The sequence below is a fragment of the Musca domestica genome, unplaced genomic scaffold, assembly GCF_030504385.1.
Source record: "Musca domestica strain aabys unplaced genomic scaffold, Musca_domestica.polishedcontigs.V.1.1 112, whole genome shotgun sequence".
NCBI lineage: Eukaryota > Metazoa > Arthropoda > Insecta > Diptera > Muscidae > Musca > Musca domestica.
This window is the reverse complement of record NW_026712140.1, coordinates 1,762,581-1,778,080: the sequence shown is the minus strand read 5'-3', so window position 1 is coordinate 1,778,080 and position 15,500 is coordinate 1,762,581. Positions and strand designations below refer to the sequence as shown.

Sequence of the window (15,500 nt, the reverse complement as noted above, 5' to 3'; positions counted from 1 at the left end):
GTTAAAAAACATTCGTTGTCCAGCAGTTTGAAAACAAACAAAATGATCGTGTTTACTTGCCAAAGAAGTCAGCTGAAATTGTGCACCTTCGCTTGGATACCAGAACTTGGTCGCAGACCTTGGACATTCCAACAGGACTCAGCCCCATCGCACTCAACACGCGCCACCCAAGAATGGTTAAAAAATGAGGTTCCTCGCTTCATTTCCAGCGCACGATGACCACCAAAATCTCCGGATACCAATCCCTCGGGAGTATTTTGGAAAGCCAGGTTGCACCAAAAATTACCAAAGTGACGATCACCTCAAGCAAGCGCTTCGTCGGGATTGGACTGAACTACAGCAGAGCAACATTCGGGCAGCGTGTGATGGTTTCATTGGCCGTTTGAAGGTCATAATTCGTGCCAAAGGTGACCAATTCGAACAAATCTAAACTTATTCAAAAAATTGATGTTATTTTCGACATTTTTAAAAATCTTTGATTCAAGAAAAAAAATTGAAAAATTTTTATCTCACCCTGTATACCCTTCGTTCAAAAATCTATAAATATTACTATATGTAGCAGGCCAACGCCAACTTTAAGTCTTTATAACAAGGTAATGAAGGTGAAAAGATGATCACGGCCTCAGTAACAAATGTAAATAATAAACCTAAATTTCAATGCCATAACTCTGTCGTTTAGACAAAAATATGAACCTAACTGAGGCGCCTCATTTACATTCTAAAGTCTACTAAAGTTTGTTGTCTTAACAACAAATTAACAACTGTTATTGCCACCGCAAAGCTTTCAGTTCATGTCTCGTTGCTAAAAATGTATTCATTGGCGCAGGCCAAAATAGGAAGTTCTACCCAAAATAGAGGTTTTCGGTTTTGCGGTCAAACATGCAGACATAACAAAAGTATAACAAATTAAAACAACATTTTGTGGTTTCCACTGAAGACGCACTAGAAATTAATAATTAGCTTTTAAACGCCATTAGCAGCAGCAAATGCCGCCGTCATTTGATGAGGCTTGCAACGTTGTAAACTCCCACAACAATTTCTCTAGAAAGCCAATCATTACAAAATCAACACCACTTTAAATGAATTCACATTCTTAATATGGGAAGGGCTAGACAAGGTTTGAGAATGAAATCAAGGAAAAAATAAAAAGACACTGGGATTTTCCCACTGACAATCCATCATGTGGTCATTGAATTGCAGGAAGTTAATCCACACCTTGTCTATGTATTGGCGGGGCTAATTAAAACTGTTTCTATGCAGCTCATAAAAAGTTCTCAGTAATAACAATATAATAACAATAATAATAATAAAAAAATTAAAATTTCCCAAAAAACAAAAAAGAGTTGAAATAAAAACAAACTCCAACTAAATGTAAGAAAAAACATAAACATCTACAACCCTGCTAACGGTTAGACCCCATCACTGTCCATTAACATCATCAGTTATGACACGCACTTGGCCAATGCTCAATTCCGTCAATGTGTGACCATTTCCGTTTTGATGCACCTGTGCCATATCCGCTTTTAACAACCCAGTCATATGCAAAGTGCTTCACAGCAACAACAACAGTAGCAGCAGCAACGTAACACCAACTACAAGTACTGTTGCACCATAAAACGCCCCGAGTCTAAACTTGGAGACACCCACCACCTAGTGACCTCTACTAGGAATTGAAATGGGAAATGAATGTAAAACAAACGGACAGCCAGCCAGCCAGCCAGTCAGGCCAATACATCGGCCACAAAACCTTAGATAACTAACCAATAGCTTCTAGCTGACCACAATTGACCACCACACAACCGTTCAATTCCATTTTGATCATAAAATATTCATTATGATTGTTTCCAATCGAGTTTGTCTGCCGTCCTTCTCCCTCCATCCCTCCGCCGACAGCAAACGGTTTAGGAATATTATCCATTTGCTTTTCAATTTGTTGTCAGCCGCAAGCTACAATTATTTTGAGTCCCTCACCCCTGCCCTTATCTCCTCCTCTCTCGTCAGGCAATAGTTTGTCAACAAATGTTGTTGTTGCTGCTTTAGTATTGGAAAATTATTTGCTTCCGTTATGAAGCAAGAAAATACTGAAGAAAATAAAATTAGCTATGCAATTTATGTTTATATTAAGTCTGGGGGATGAACAACCTTAGGCACTTCGGCGCTTAGGTGCAGGTGATTTTCATCTGTTAAAGTCACGATAGAGCTAGCAATGTTGAAGTAGATTGTTAAAATACTGAACATGCAAACATGTTACTTCTGCGATGCTCAGTAGCGAAATAGAGCTGTATCGGTCAATGTTTACATAGTCCTCAATACTATGGTACTTCCAGCATTTGAAGGTTTCAACAGCACCTTCAAACAGAGATAGCTGCAATTTAAGTAAATCCCCTAAAAAATGTTCAAACAGTTACACATGTCTAAATCATCAACAATTTATCGCTGATTAGTTAAATAATCTAAAGAATCTGGGTCTTATATGTTACGATCTGTTTTCGATTTTATGGTCCCTTATTTATACCCTACGCCATACTGTGATATTATGTTTTTGTGACTTTGTTTGTAACATCCGATTTATGTATGTTGGTCGGTCCACATTTATAGCCCGATTGAAATAATATTTTCCAAAAATCCTTTGTTGGGTTCAATGACGAATCCTATTTAAATAGGTGACAATCGGTCCAGATTTAGATATAGCTTCAATAAATATATATCTTTATCCGATTTCAAAATTTTTTGAGCGCCATATGTGTAATATTCGTCCAAATAGGAGGTATTTCGGCCCATCCGACAAAGTACAGCCTAGAAGCAAGTAGTTCAAATTTGTGAAAATCGGTTCAAATATTGATCCCATATGCAGGGTGAGATAAGAAAACTGCAATAAAGTCAAACGCCATATTTTTACATTTTTTTTTAATTTTATTGAATGAAAGCAAAAAATGTCGGAAATAGCATCACATTTTACAATAAGTTCAGATTTGTTCGAATTGGTCACCTTTGGCACGAATTATGTCCTTCAAACGGCCAATGAAACCGTCACACGCTGCTCGAATGTTGCTTTGCGGTATTTTGGCACATTCCCGCCGAAGCGCTTGCTTGAGGTGATCAACACTTTGGTATTTTTTAGGGCCAACCTTGCTTTCCAAAATACTCCAGACACAATAGTCCAACGGATTGGTATACGGATATTTTGGTGGCCATTGTGCTCTGGAAATGAAGCGAGGAACCTCAATTTGTAACCATTCTTTGGTGGCGCGTGCTGAGTCCTGTTGGAATGTCCAAGGTCTGCGGCCAAAATGTTTGCGTGCCCAAGGCTTTAATACAGACTACAGTATATTTTCGCGATAATATTCGGCATTTCTTCTGATGCCACGGCCGATTAATACGAGCGAAGAGCGACCATGGTCGGCGCTTGAGTTCTGGTGGCCAAGCGAGTGTGCACATTTTCAGCTGGCCTCTTTGGCAAGTAGACACGATCATTTTGTTTGTTTGCAAACTGCTGGACAACAAATGTTTTTAATCGGAGAAACCCAAATTCGGCAGTTCACCACTTTCGCCCAAGCCAAGTTTTTGCACCCCGAGCTCATTTTTCAATATTTGCCGAATGGAATATTGCGATATGTTCAGCTCACGAGCCATTTTTCGGCCACTGTGATGCGGGTTTCGATCAAGTCGCTTCATTACTTTTCGAACCATTTCTGCTGATGTTGCTGTTTTCTTCCGTCCACTTCGTTGACGTCGGGCTACGCTACCAGTATCACGGTAACGAGCGATGGTACGAGACACAAAAGATTTATACACATGTAAATGCTGGAGTGCTCTAATAATAGCCACTTTTGGTTTTCTAGCAAAATATAAATAAATCACTCTATCACGCTTGAATGCCATCACGAATAACTTTTTTTTTGGAAAATTCTCATCAAAATGCTTTTGTACGCTTGTGAACAATATAATGAGCTGTCACTGGAATAATTTTAACAGCTGACGGATGAGTGACTTAAAAAAGTCAGAAGTCTGAGGTCATCTCACCCTGTATGCTGTTATTCTTCAGGATCTTCTAATAAAGTACTACTTCCCAGAGGAGCAGACGGATGTGATCGTACATTCTATTCTATCTGTTACAGTCGCAGAACTGTCTATAAAGACGGTGAAAACTTCGAGCATCGTAATATTTTTATTTATATTTTGATTGGGTGTGAAAATGGTTTTTTAAATGACCTCCATAAACAAAATTATCGTTCCTCACTCTTAGAGTTTACTATAACTCTATTTCGAGCTTTTCGACTCCGGCTCTAATTTTTTAAAGAGGATTAACTCGCGAACGCTGCTTAAAACAAAAGAGTGGAGAGTAAACTTTATATACAACTCGCACCCTTCGAAATCTGAGCCCTGACAAATTATGATCACATCTTCGAGAGATACAACTGTCCGGAAACTACAGTCGTAAACGAGCAATGCTTTCGTAGTTTATATGCAACGACATCGGCATCGAGAAATTAAGTTTGCTCTATTATTTATGCTCCCAAGAGCTCTCTCGTTCGAATTCAAGTGAGTTTCATTCTTCGGAGTTTTGTAGTCGAACGTGCACGCTCTGTACCGCAGTTAATCATTACTCCATACGGTAAAAAAGTATTTATTTTTGCTCGTTAAGTTTAGAGAAATAACTATGTTTTTAGCTTGTTTGTAATGTTTCCAATAGTGAAAAAATATATTTTAAATAAACATAAAAAATCCTTTCCATAATGAATTCCATTAAAATTTGTCCACCTCCGGCATTTTCAGGATCCGAAGACATTTCAATGTCCCATCAAACGTTGATCACAGTTCAATGTCTTCAACGTTGATGGGCTCAGTGATATTGATTTGTTGTGCGTCTTTGGGACCAACACTACTGAACAACTCCACCCAGTTTTGGTGTCACGAATAAGCCTCCTGGATTTTCCGCAGCAGACAGGGTATCTGTTTGTTAATAAGCCTGACAATTAAACCTGCCACTGTCATTGCAATATTTTATGTCAGCTGTGTGCAATTGCATGTCCATCGTGTTGTTGTTCCTACTTTTGTACTTAGAATATTTAATTACAACTTGTTGTTATTATTATTTTGTTGTTGTTTTGATTTTGCATTATTTTTTGATACCTCATTTATTTTCTTCGCACCATGCGAATTGCAGAACAGAGAAAAATTATGCATGTTTTCTTTTTTAAATTTAACATTTGTTTTTATTTTTCTTTGCAGGTCAATGATCGTTTAATGTGCCTTGCAAGTGCACGCGATTGTAAAATAAAACACAAGTTTTATTTTTTTAGTAAAATTTATTTTAAAATCAAAACTACACCATCACTCACAGGCGCACACACGTTCTACCAAAATTCAATAGCATTTGAATAAAGGCATCGATCGCATCAACCTGAAGTCGCAAACATAACGTTTCCGCCGGATATACAAATACGGTTTTGGGGAGAAGAAAAAAAAAACAAATAAAATAAAAAACAAAACGAAAAAGAAGAGAGAAACAAACCAAAAATTAAAAGTTATTGTTGTTGGTAGTCGCCGCCGCCACCCATATTGCCACACAACGAGTAGCCACTGCCAAAATAATAAAAAAAAAAATATTATTGTTATTATTATTTTTATGGTGTTCAGGAGTGTTTGTTCGAATATACAACGATTATTTACAATCACTACTACCTCGACGACTGCGAACGGTACCTTCACCAATTGAACTTCAAATTTGCTTTGTGGACAATCACTTTTCCGAAGAGGTAGTGCTGCTGCTGCTGCCGCCGCTGTTGTTATTGATCGTTTTAAGGAAGCTCACGCCCCACCATTGGCCAGTATCGATTGTAATTAAATAAAATAAGAAATCCGTTTAAAATGTCTGTGGGTAAGTGCAATTGTAGTAATTTTTATTTACATGCGTATTTTTATTATTTACTATAAAAAGTTTTAAAATTTTTTAGAATTTAATTGTTTTTGTTTTGAATAAAATTGCATGTTAAATTTTGAAACTATGATGTATTGAAAATTGCCATCGAAATTGGAAAAAACAGGTGATGCCCTTAATTTTAAACCAGGCCAAAGTTTTATAAGGCGTCAGATGGATTCTAAGAATATATATTCTATTCAAGTTTGTGAAAACGGCGTAAGTCTTTACGACTTTTAAAATATACTAAAGCCCAGACTTCCGTCGTTATTGGGGACCGGAGAATCGCGACGCAACTCTAAACGACGCAAATCGAATCACCTTTTTCTATACATATACAAAATGCACTGACATTTAATTTACTGGGGAAAATATTGAAAACAAATTATCAAAAAGAAATAACCAAACAATAAATTAATTAAATTAAATTATACATATCTGAAATTGCAAATCTTTTGAATGCACATTTCTTTTGTCTCATTCATATTATGACATTTAAGGGTAATTAAGGGAAATTTAGCAATTAAATGAAGATAACTTCATTCTTTATTTCATTTATGGCTGCTGATTGCTTTGTATTTAAATTTTAACAACAGATGTTCAACAATGTTAACAACAGATTGCAGCATAAATATTAGCGTTTGTTAAAGAACAAAAATGTGAAAAATACTCAAGAATAATCATATAAAATATCATCACGACTATTCTTTTGTGAATATTAATATGGGTCTTAAACTAAATATATTAAACCGTCTAAGAGTGGCCAAAATAAAACAAGTTAAAAAGCAGTAAGTTCGGCCGGGCCGAACTTTTAATACCCACCACCATTTGCAACGAATTTGGAAATTTTCAAAAAATAAAATCCTTAAAAAATTCTTTTAAAATTTTAAAAATACCGAATATATATAGGTCTATACGACGTGGACATACATAGGCATTGTCTGTCATAAGCCATTACCATATTCAAATTAGAAATTTGAAATAAATGGTGAATAATGTAGCTAATATCATCAAAATATCGTATATAAGGAGGTGCCGTTAAATTGGAGCTGTGCGAAGACCTGGACCAGCATAGACAATTTTCTGTCACAGGCTGTAGCATCCATTACGAACTTCAAATACCGCATCTCAAGCAATTTCGGTGGGTATTGTACCTAAAATCGTCAAAATACCGAATATAGGGAGGGGGCCTATACGAAGACCTGGACCCGCACAGACAGTTTTCTGTCACAGACTGTAGTTCCCATTTGGAACTCCAAATACCAATTTTAAAACAATTCCGGTGAATAATGTCGCTAAAATCATCAAAATACTGAATATAGGGAGGTACCGTTATATGGGGGCTATACGAAGACGTGGACCTGCACAGACAATTGTCTGTCTTAGGGTGTAGTATCCATTTTGAACTTCAAGTACCAAATTTGAAAAAATTCCCGTGAATAATGTCGTTAAAATCATCAAAATACCGAATATCAGGAGGTACTGTTATATGGGGGCTATACGAAGACGTGGACCTGCACAGACAATTTTCTGTCTTAAGGTGTTGTATCCATTTTGAACTTCAAATACTAAATTTTAAATTACTTCCGGATAAAAGGTCGCTTAAATCATCAAAATACCGAATATCGGGAGGTATGGGGGCTATACGAAGACATGGACTTGCACAGACAATTTTCTATCTTAGGGTGTAGTATCCATTTGGAACTTCAAATACCAAATTTGAAACAATTCCGGTGAATAATGTCGCTAAAATCATCAAAATACCGAATATAGGGAGGTACCGTTATATGGGGGCTATATGAAAACGTGGACCTACATGGCCCATTTACGAACTTAACCTGCCTACTGGAAAAATAAACATGTGTGCAAAATTTTAGCCATCTATCTCAATTCATTCGAAAGATAGCGTGATTACAACAGACAGACGGACATTGCTAAATCGACTTAGAATTTTACGCTGATCAAGAATATATATACTTTGTTGGGTCTGACATGAGTATTTCGAGGAGTTACAAACGGAATGACAAATAATATACCCTCCATAGTATGGTGGAGGGTATAAAAAGGAGTATCAATAAATTATACATTGGTATTTACTTAGTTTAACCGACCCCATCTAATGTGCTCCAATCAACATTCATTCATAGATGTCATATGCGTTGCATTCGATGATAATCTTTTATTTGATTTGTTTATGATTTAATATTAGAAGAATGTAAACAAAAACTTAAAAGATAACAACACATCAATGTGTTGGGGTAGCTGCAGTAGTAGTAGTAGCAGCCACAGCATTTGGGGTCAGTAACCAGATGTCAGATACTACTGTGTTGTATGTGAACATAATTTTAATGATTTACATGCAATTGAACATGTGTATTACAATAATGATATCAAAGGGGATTACAGATGCATGATTGTTTTGGAGGTCACAAAGCATTTAAACATTCGTTAAAGTTTTGATAATTTTAAAAATATTTTAATACGCACATTTTTACATTTATGTGTTCGATTTTGAACACGCAAAATTAGCAAACATATTGCGTATTAAATATAAGTTCAGATTATTTTTTATACCCTCCACCATACATAGTATGGAGGGTATATTAAGTTCGTCATTCCGTTTGGAACTCATCGAAATAATCATTTTATACCCAACAAAGTATATATATTCTTGATCAGCGTAAAATTCTAAGACGATTTAGCCATGTCCGTTCGTCTGTTGTGATCACGCTACAGTCTAAACGAATTAAGATAGGAAGCTAGATCCCTCTTTTGTCTGCAGGCAGGTCAAGTTCGAAGATGGGCTATATCGGTCCACGATATCGTATAGCCCCCGCGATATCGTATACCGAGCTAGCGCCTCAATCCTCTTTCCAGTAATGGTTAAAATCGCGTAAACATCTGTCAGCAAGAGAAAAAGAAAAAAACTGCAACCAACTTCAGACTGCTGTCATTTCTAGGCCACTCGTCAAACAGCTGTTAAAATTATTCCAGTTGCAGCTCATTATATTGTTTACATGCGTACAAAAGCACAAAAAAAGTTAGAGCACATCAGCATTTAAATGTGAATAAATCTTTTGTGTCTCGTACCATCGCTCGTTACCGTGATACTGGTAGCATAGTCCGACGTCAAGGAAGTGGATGAAAGAAAACAGCAACATCAGCAGAAATGGTTCAAAAAGTAAAGAAGCGACTTGATCGAAGCCCGCGTCGCAGTGGCCCAAAAATGGATCGTGATCTGAACATATCGCAATATTCCATTCAGGCCATTGAAATTCCAAAAAGTGCAAGAACTTACACCGCAACAGAAAGAAAATAGACTCAAAAGAGCTAAAAAGTTGCCTCGCTTGGCCGAAAGTGGTGAACTGCCGAATTTGGTTTTCTCCGATGAGAAAACATTCGTTGTCCAGCAGTTTGTAAACAAACAAAATGAAGACGATCATTTTGCCAAAGATGTCAGCTAAAAATGTGCACTTCTGCTCCTATTTATCGATCAGAATAAATGCCGAATATTAACGCGAAAATATTCTGGAGGTTGTATTAAAGCCTTGATCAGGCAAATATTTTGGCCGCAGACCTTGGACGTTCCAACAGGACTCAGCACCATCACACTCGGCACACGCCACCCAAGAATGGTTACAAAATGATATTCCTCGCTTTATTTCCAGCGCACAATGGCCACCAATATTTCCGGATACCCATCCGTTGGACTATTGTGTCTGGAGTATTTTGGAAAGCAAGGTTTGAAGGCCATAATTTGTACCAAATGTGACCAATTCGAACGAATCTAAATATATTCTAAAATTTGATGCTATTTCTTACATTATTTGCTTTCATTCGAGAAAATTAAAAAAAAATGTAAAAATTGTGGCGTTTGATTTTGTTACAGTTTTTTTTTATCTCACCCTGTATAGTAGAATTTCATGAAAAATAATTTTGCGGAATATTAGGACTTGTTACGAGCTGTTAATAATTTTATTAAAGAGGATCCCTTTGCTAACTCGGTTGATATTAGATTGTCGGCGAAATAAGTTCTCATACTATTATCAGTAAGATTGGCAAAGACAGTGTATGTGAAGGAAAATTATTATGAAAGTTTCAAGAACGATTGTGGATGCCCCTTCTATTTCTTTTACTTTGCGATGTAAACTTTCAAAACGCTTACGCACGCCTGCCAGTAATTTTAAAGGCTGTCGTCAGTTAAAAAACAACTGGTCATGAATCTATATTTTATAGTCATTACATTTATATCTATATATATAAAAGAAAGTTGTGTTAGTTACTACGCTTATAACTTAAGAACCGCTGGACTAATTTTAACGATTCATACAAATTCGGAATTGTCTCCTCTCCGAAAAGGATAATATCCAAAAAAATCGCGTAAAAATGTGTTATATTAACATTTTCATTTTGACTTTTGAAATGTACAATAGTAATGTTTTATTTTGCATAATGTTTTTCCATTTTGACTTACTTTTTTCTAATGTACATTTGTAGTGTTTTTTTTATTTTTTTATTTTTTTTTTTTTTTTTTTTGAATTCAAATATTAATACCAATTTATTTAATTGACTTGATTTCTTGAGAAATGAAATTGATGTCGAGTTACATGGAAGTGTAGTACCGAATTATGTGGTGGCGAAACGGAATAGATGATGTCGAAATAATTTAATGGAATCGAATTTTAAAATAGAAGTACATTCTATTGACAAACTATATAAGGATCTTTAAACATTTTCTGTAAAAAATCAGCGAACAAGTTGAAGATTTTTTCAATGTGTTATTCTTCTTTTGTCAATTTTTTTTTTCAATTTGTATTATCTAATTGAATTCAGTAAATTTTTTGTGAACAAAATAAAAAATAATTTTTCACTATATACAAATTTTCACCAAAAAATTAAATAAGTGGGAAATACGATGTTAACTGACATCTACCTTTCAACTCCACTGCCGACATCGTGGTTCAGCTGGAAGATGCGAACACATTTGAACAAACGAAAATTACCGAAAAACCCTAATGGGGCTCATTTCAAAGCGTGGAACTACTTCTTTCCTGTCTCAATAATCCGTCAAATGTACAATCAGAAAAATACCAAATATAAAGGGTGGAAAATAGTAGAGCGAATGGGACTCTTAGTAAGAAAAGAATTTCTATCCTTCCAGAAATTCTTCCCAAACATTCGAGATACCTTTAATCGCTTTTGCAGGTCATGATATCGATCATAACTCACGGATAAGGGTACAACCCGATTTCATATTTATATAACCATCGTATGATTTAAGTTTTTTTTGTGTCTTGGTCACTTTTTTAATATTTTGGACATTATTTGGCATATTTGTTTCTAAGGAGGTAGAAAACCTCTTCGCATAAAGTTTGAAATTTTCAGAGTAGGGCCCATTTTGGTTTTGACCATATTCATTAATTGATTTGGCTAAAAATTGTATTTATGCTACCCTGGGGTAGGAAACCATCATACAGATAATTGCCACACAGGAATTTATTTAAGTAAAGTCCCTACATTGGAGTATCTCCAAGTCCACTTTCACATCTAATTGGTGGTCAGAAAAGAAAATTTTGTTTTTTATTGAATTTGTAACCCCCAAGAGAATATTGGTTGGGCCACGTTTTGTTATAACCCTTCTTTAAATGTATCCCTGATTTCAGCTGTGACCGTGGTCTTGGCCACGTTTTTCAACTGATTTGGCCATTATTTGCTGTATTTAGGCTACTTTGTGAGTAGAGAACCGTCTTACAGAAAAATGTCAACATACGTAAATATTTTGGTACAGTCCCCATATAGTCCCCAGGCCCGCCGATCTATAGTGATGTTTACCGATTGGCGGACAACAACGCGGGTATTGTTTAATCGTCATTGAATTTTACTATGAACAAGAACATAGACTTTTTGGGGACTCTAATGCGCAATTTGAGGTGCTATGGTAATGGGTGTAAAAGCGTAATTAACTTTGACTATTCAGAAATTATTTTGATTAGTCGAATCAATATTTATATTAAAATTTGTTCACCTTTATGAGCTAGATTTGTGAAATATTATGCTATGCTAAATTTGCATTAAAGACTAAAACTACGGGCCGGCAACGCGGACAAATCCGAGGAGAAATGTGACAAAAATCGTCAAAATAACGAATTTCGAGAGGTACCGTTATATGGGGACTATACCAAAACGTGGACCATTTTCAATACCAACCATCCTATACACAGTACAAATTGTTCTGCTAAATTTTGAAGCTCTACGTCAAATAATGTGGACTGTATCGTAATTTAAATAAACAGACATACAGACGGAGTCTATGACGAACATTTAGGGATGTTACAAACGGAATGAAAAAGTTAATATACCCTCCTTTCCAAGGTGGGGGATATAATAAGCATTAAAGACTAAAATTACGGGTCGGCAACGCGGACCGGGCCAGCTAGTATTTTCATAAAGGGAAAGGTCCCAAATACTTTGAATTGACCACCATTTCTGTTTCCTAAACACACAAAAGTACCTTCCAGCATTTTAACGGAACCGAAACAAATGCCACTTTTATTCCAACATTAGATAGTATTGGATTGACTGACCGTTTGAATTTTGTGTAGAATAAATCTTTGATAATCTCCGCCCGAACATAAAACGCATCTAACGTAGATATTGGCTAAATAAAGTGTAACAAATTGATGAATGACCTTTAACGAAGCTCACACAGCTGAGTCAGTCAGTGTGTCGGTTAGTTAGCTATGTATTGAATACATGTGTGCGCACAGCTACGCAAATACTTATCTGTCTATCTTCTATTTGAATTAACATTCGCATAGACAAAGAAAGTGTCCCCCATATGGATAAACCGAACAGGCCACTTCATTTCTGATCATTCGTTTACGAAGCAAAACGCGATGATTTATACTTTCTCTATTAGCAGTAATTCAAATCACAGCATTCCTTTGTCGCGCATTATCATAAACTTCTGGCATCATTTCAAAATTTACTTGATTTTCTTTTTTCATTTGTGTGTGTGTGTGTGTGAGTGAGTTTTCATCTATGCAGCCGATGTTGTTGGTTCTGTGATACACATTTCTAGTGGAGCGCAGCAACAATGGTGAGCATGGCGGGCTAATGATGATGACAATGATGCTGGTCGTGTTGGTGGCGCTTTCCCATAAATTTGAACGTGGGTAAATGACGACCACAATAAATTGCATGCTCCATTAGCTGCAGTCACAATACTCTCTAAAGATGGGAAAATAACATAGTCCAGAAGACAACAAACACCAATCTCCATAAATATTTACATGTTAAGAATATTTTACAGATTCAAACCAAAAAAAATGGAAGCAAATTCGAAAATAGTTTTAGGAAAATTTCGCACTTTTCCTTCTCCAATAATGATGAAGAGGAATACTTCAAATTTTACAATTCCCACAGTGAAATCAGGCACCAAACACCAAGAAATGTAGGGGGAGGTATGGCAACCTCCCCATATTAGCTACTATGCCATGTTAATCATGTATATGGACACACACATGCGTCTAACATTGGGCTAGGATCATTATAGGCCCATTTGCACTAATTGTTTTTGTGTACAGTTTTGGAATTTGCGGCATAGAGAAGAGCACACACACACTTCAAGTGGTCTGGCAGGGTTCTTAGGGATCTCCATTTGATGGATGATAAATTGTTTAACGTTCTGGGAAATTGCCAATGTTCTAGTGAGAAGTGTAGCTGTCTTAGAATAGGCATATTTGGAGAGTGTTGGAACAAAATGAAGACATCAATGTCCATGTCCACTTGTTGTGTGGTTTTTAAGGTTAGTATGGGTTGGCACTGTGGGTATATCCCAACAGATTGTGCTCTGTCAAATGAAGAGTTTAGTGTAATGTTACGCTGGCTCTTCGGTAACGATGGCATTGATGTGTTGAATTAATATCAGTACACTTGTTGTAGTGTGTCCATGGCGTCGCTTGAAAATTGAACATGAGAGAACAGTCACAACTCCATTAATAACAATGAATTCATAGAACATTTTCTGCCCTTGCAATATGATACTGGGAGGTATATTGATTTTGTAAATCCGTTCGAATTTGAAGAAAATTTATCAAAGAGCTACAAAATACAAAAGTTGAGTTAAAAAGAGAGGCATTTTGGAAGTTTAAATCGCAAAGTAACCTGAAATAATGAAAAAATAAAATTTTACGAAATCTTTGCATTTTATAACAATACGAGGATATTTTAATGAAAAATTTCAAACCTCAAGCGAGTGAATGTTTAAAAAAATTTCAAAAACTCAATTTAAAGGGATTGTAGTAATTCAGAATATTCCTTAGAATCTTTGCATCTTATAACATTACGAGAATCAAAGGTGTGTTTTTGGTTCTTAAAAAAATGTTAAAAAAAACTCCATTTGCACGGGATTGAAGTAATTTTAAAGATTCCTCAAAATTAATTGCTACGAAATTATACTATACGTCTCAGAATACATTAAAATTCGTAACTTTTTCTATAAACCCTAAATTTATAAATATTAAAAACAAATTCAATAGTAAAAGCCGTACTCCAATTGAGTACATATATACAGGGTGAGATAAAAAAAACTGCAACAAAATCAAACGCCATAATTTTTACATTTATTTTAATTCTATTAAATGAAAGCAAAGAATGTCGGAAATAGCATCAAATTTTAGAATAAGTTTAGATTTGTTCGAATTGGCACGAATTATGGCCTTCAAACGGCCAATGAAACCGTCACACCATGCTCGAATGTTGCTCTGCGGTATTTCGGGTCATTCCCGGAGAAGCTCTTGCTTGAGGTGATCGACACTTTTGGTATTTTTTAGTGCCAACCTTGTTTTCCAAAATACTCCAGACACAATAGTCCAACGGATTGGTATCCGGAGATATTGGTGGCTATTGTGCGCTGGAAATGAAGCGAGGTATCTCATTTTGTAACCATTCTTGGGTGGCGCATGATGAGTGCGATGGTGCTGAGTCCTGTTGGGATGTCCAAGGTCTGAGGCCAAAATGTTTGCGTGCCCAAGGCATTAATACACCCTCCCGAATATTTTCGCGATAATACTCGGTCGATTAATACGAGAGGCTGTTATGGCGGACCACACCATCAACATCGTCGACTGTTGAGTTCTGGTGGCCAACCGAAGGGGCACATTTTCAGCTGACCTCTTTGGCAAGTAAACATGAACATTTTGTTTTATGCCAAGCGAAACAACTCTTTAGCTCTTTTGAGTCTATTTTCATTCTGTTACAGTGTAAGTTCTTGCACTTTTTGGAATTTCAATGGCTTTACCCCGAGCTCATTTTTCAATATTTGCCGAATGGAATATTGCGATATGTTCAGTTCACTAGCCATTTTTCAGACACTGCGTCGCGGGTTTCGATCAAGACACTTATTTACTTTTCGAACCATTCCTGCTTATGTTGCTGTCTTTTTCCGTCTACTTCCTTGACGTCGAGCTACGCTACCAGTGTCACATTAACGAGCAATGTTACGAGACACAAAAGATTTATTCACATTTAAATACGCTTGAATTCCATCACGACAAACTTTTTTCTGGAAAATTCCCAC

General features: G+C 36.2%; 1 protein-coding gene across 1 annotated transcript in view; it reads left to right on the top strand.

The window, feature by feature from the left end:
- The first annotated feature begins 5,724 nt into the window (after positions 1–5,724).
- LOC101895140 (uncharacterized) overlaps positions 5,725–15,500 on the top strand; it is an 88,088-nt gene continuing 78,312 nt past the window's right edge. The window contains exon 1 of the mRNA XM_020036512.2: positions 5,725–5,881. Within this exon, the coding sequence (XP_019892071.2) occupies positions 5,872–5,881 (10 nt within the window). The 5' untranslated portion in view covers positions 5,725–5,871. The remainder of the gene's footprint in view (positions 5,882–15,500) is intronic.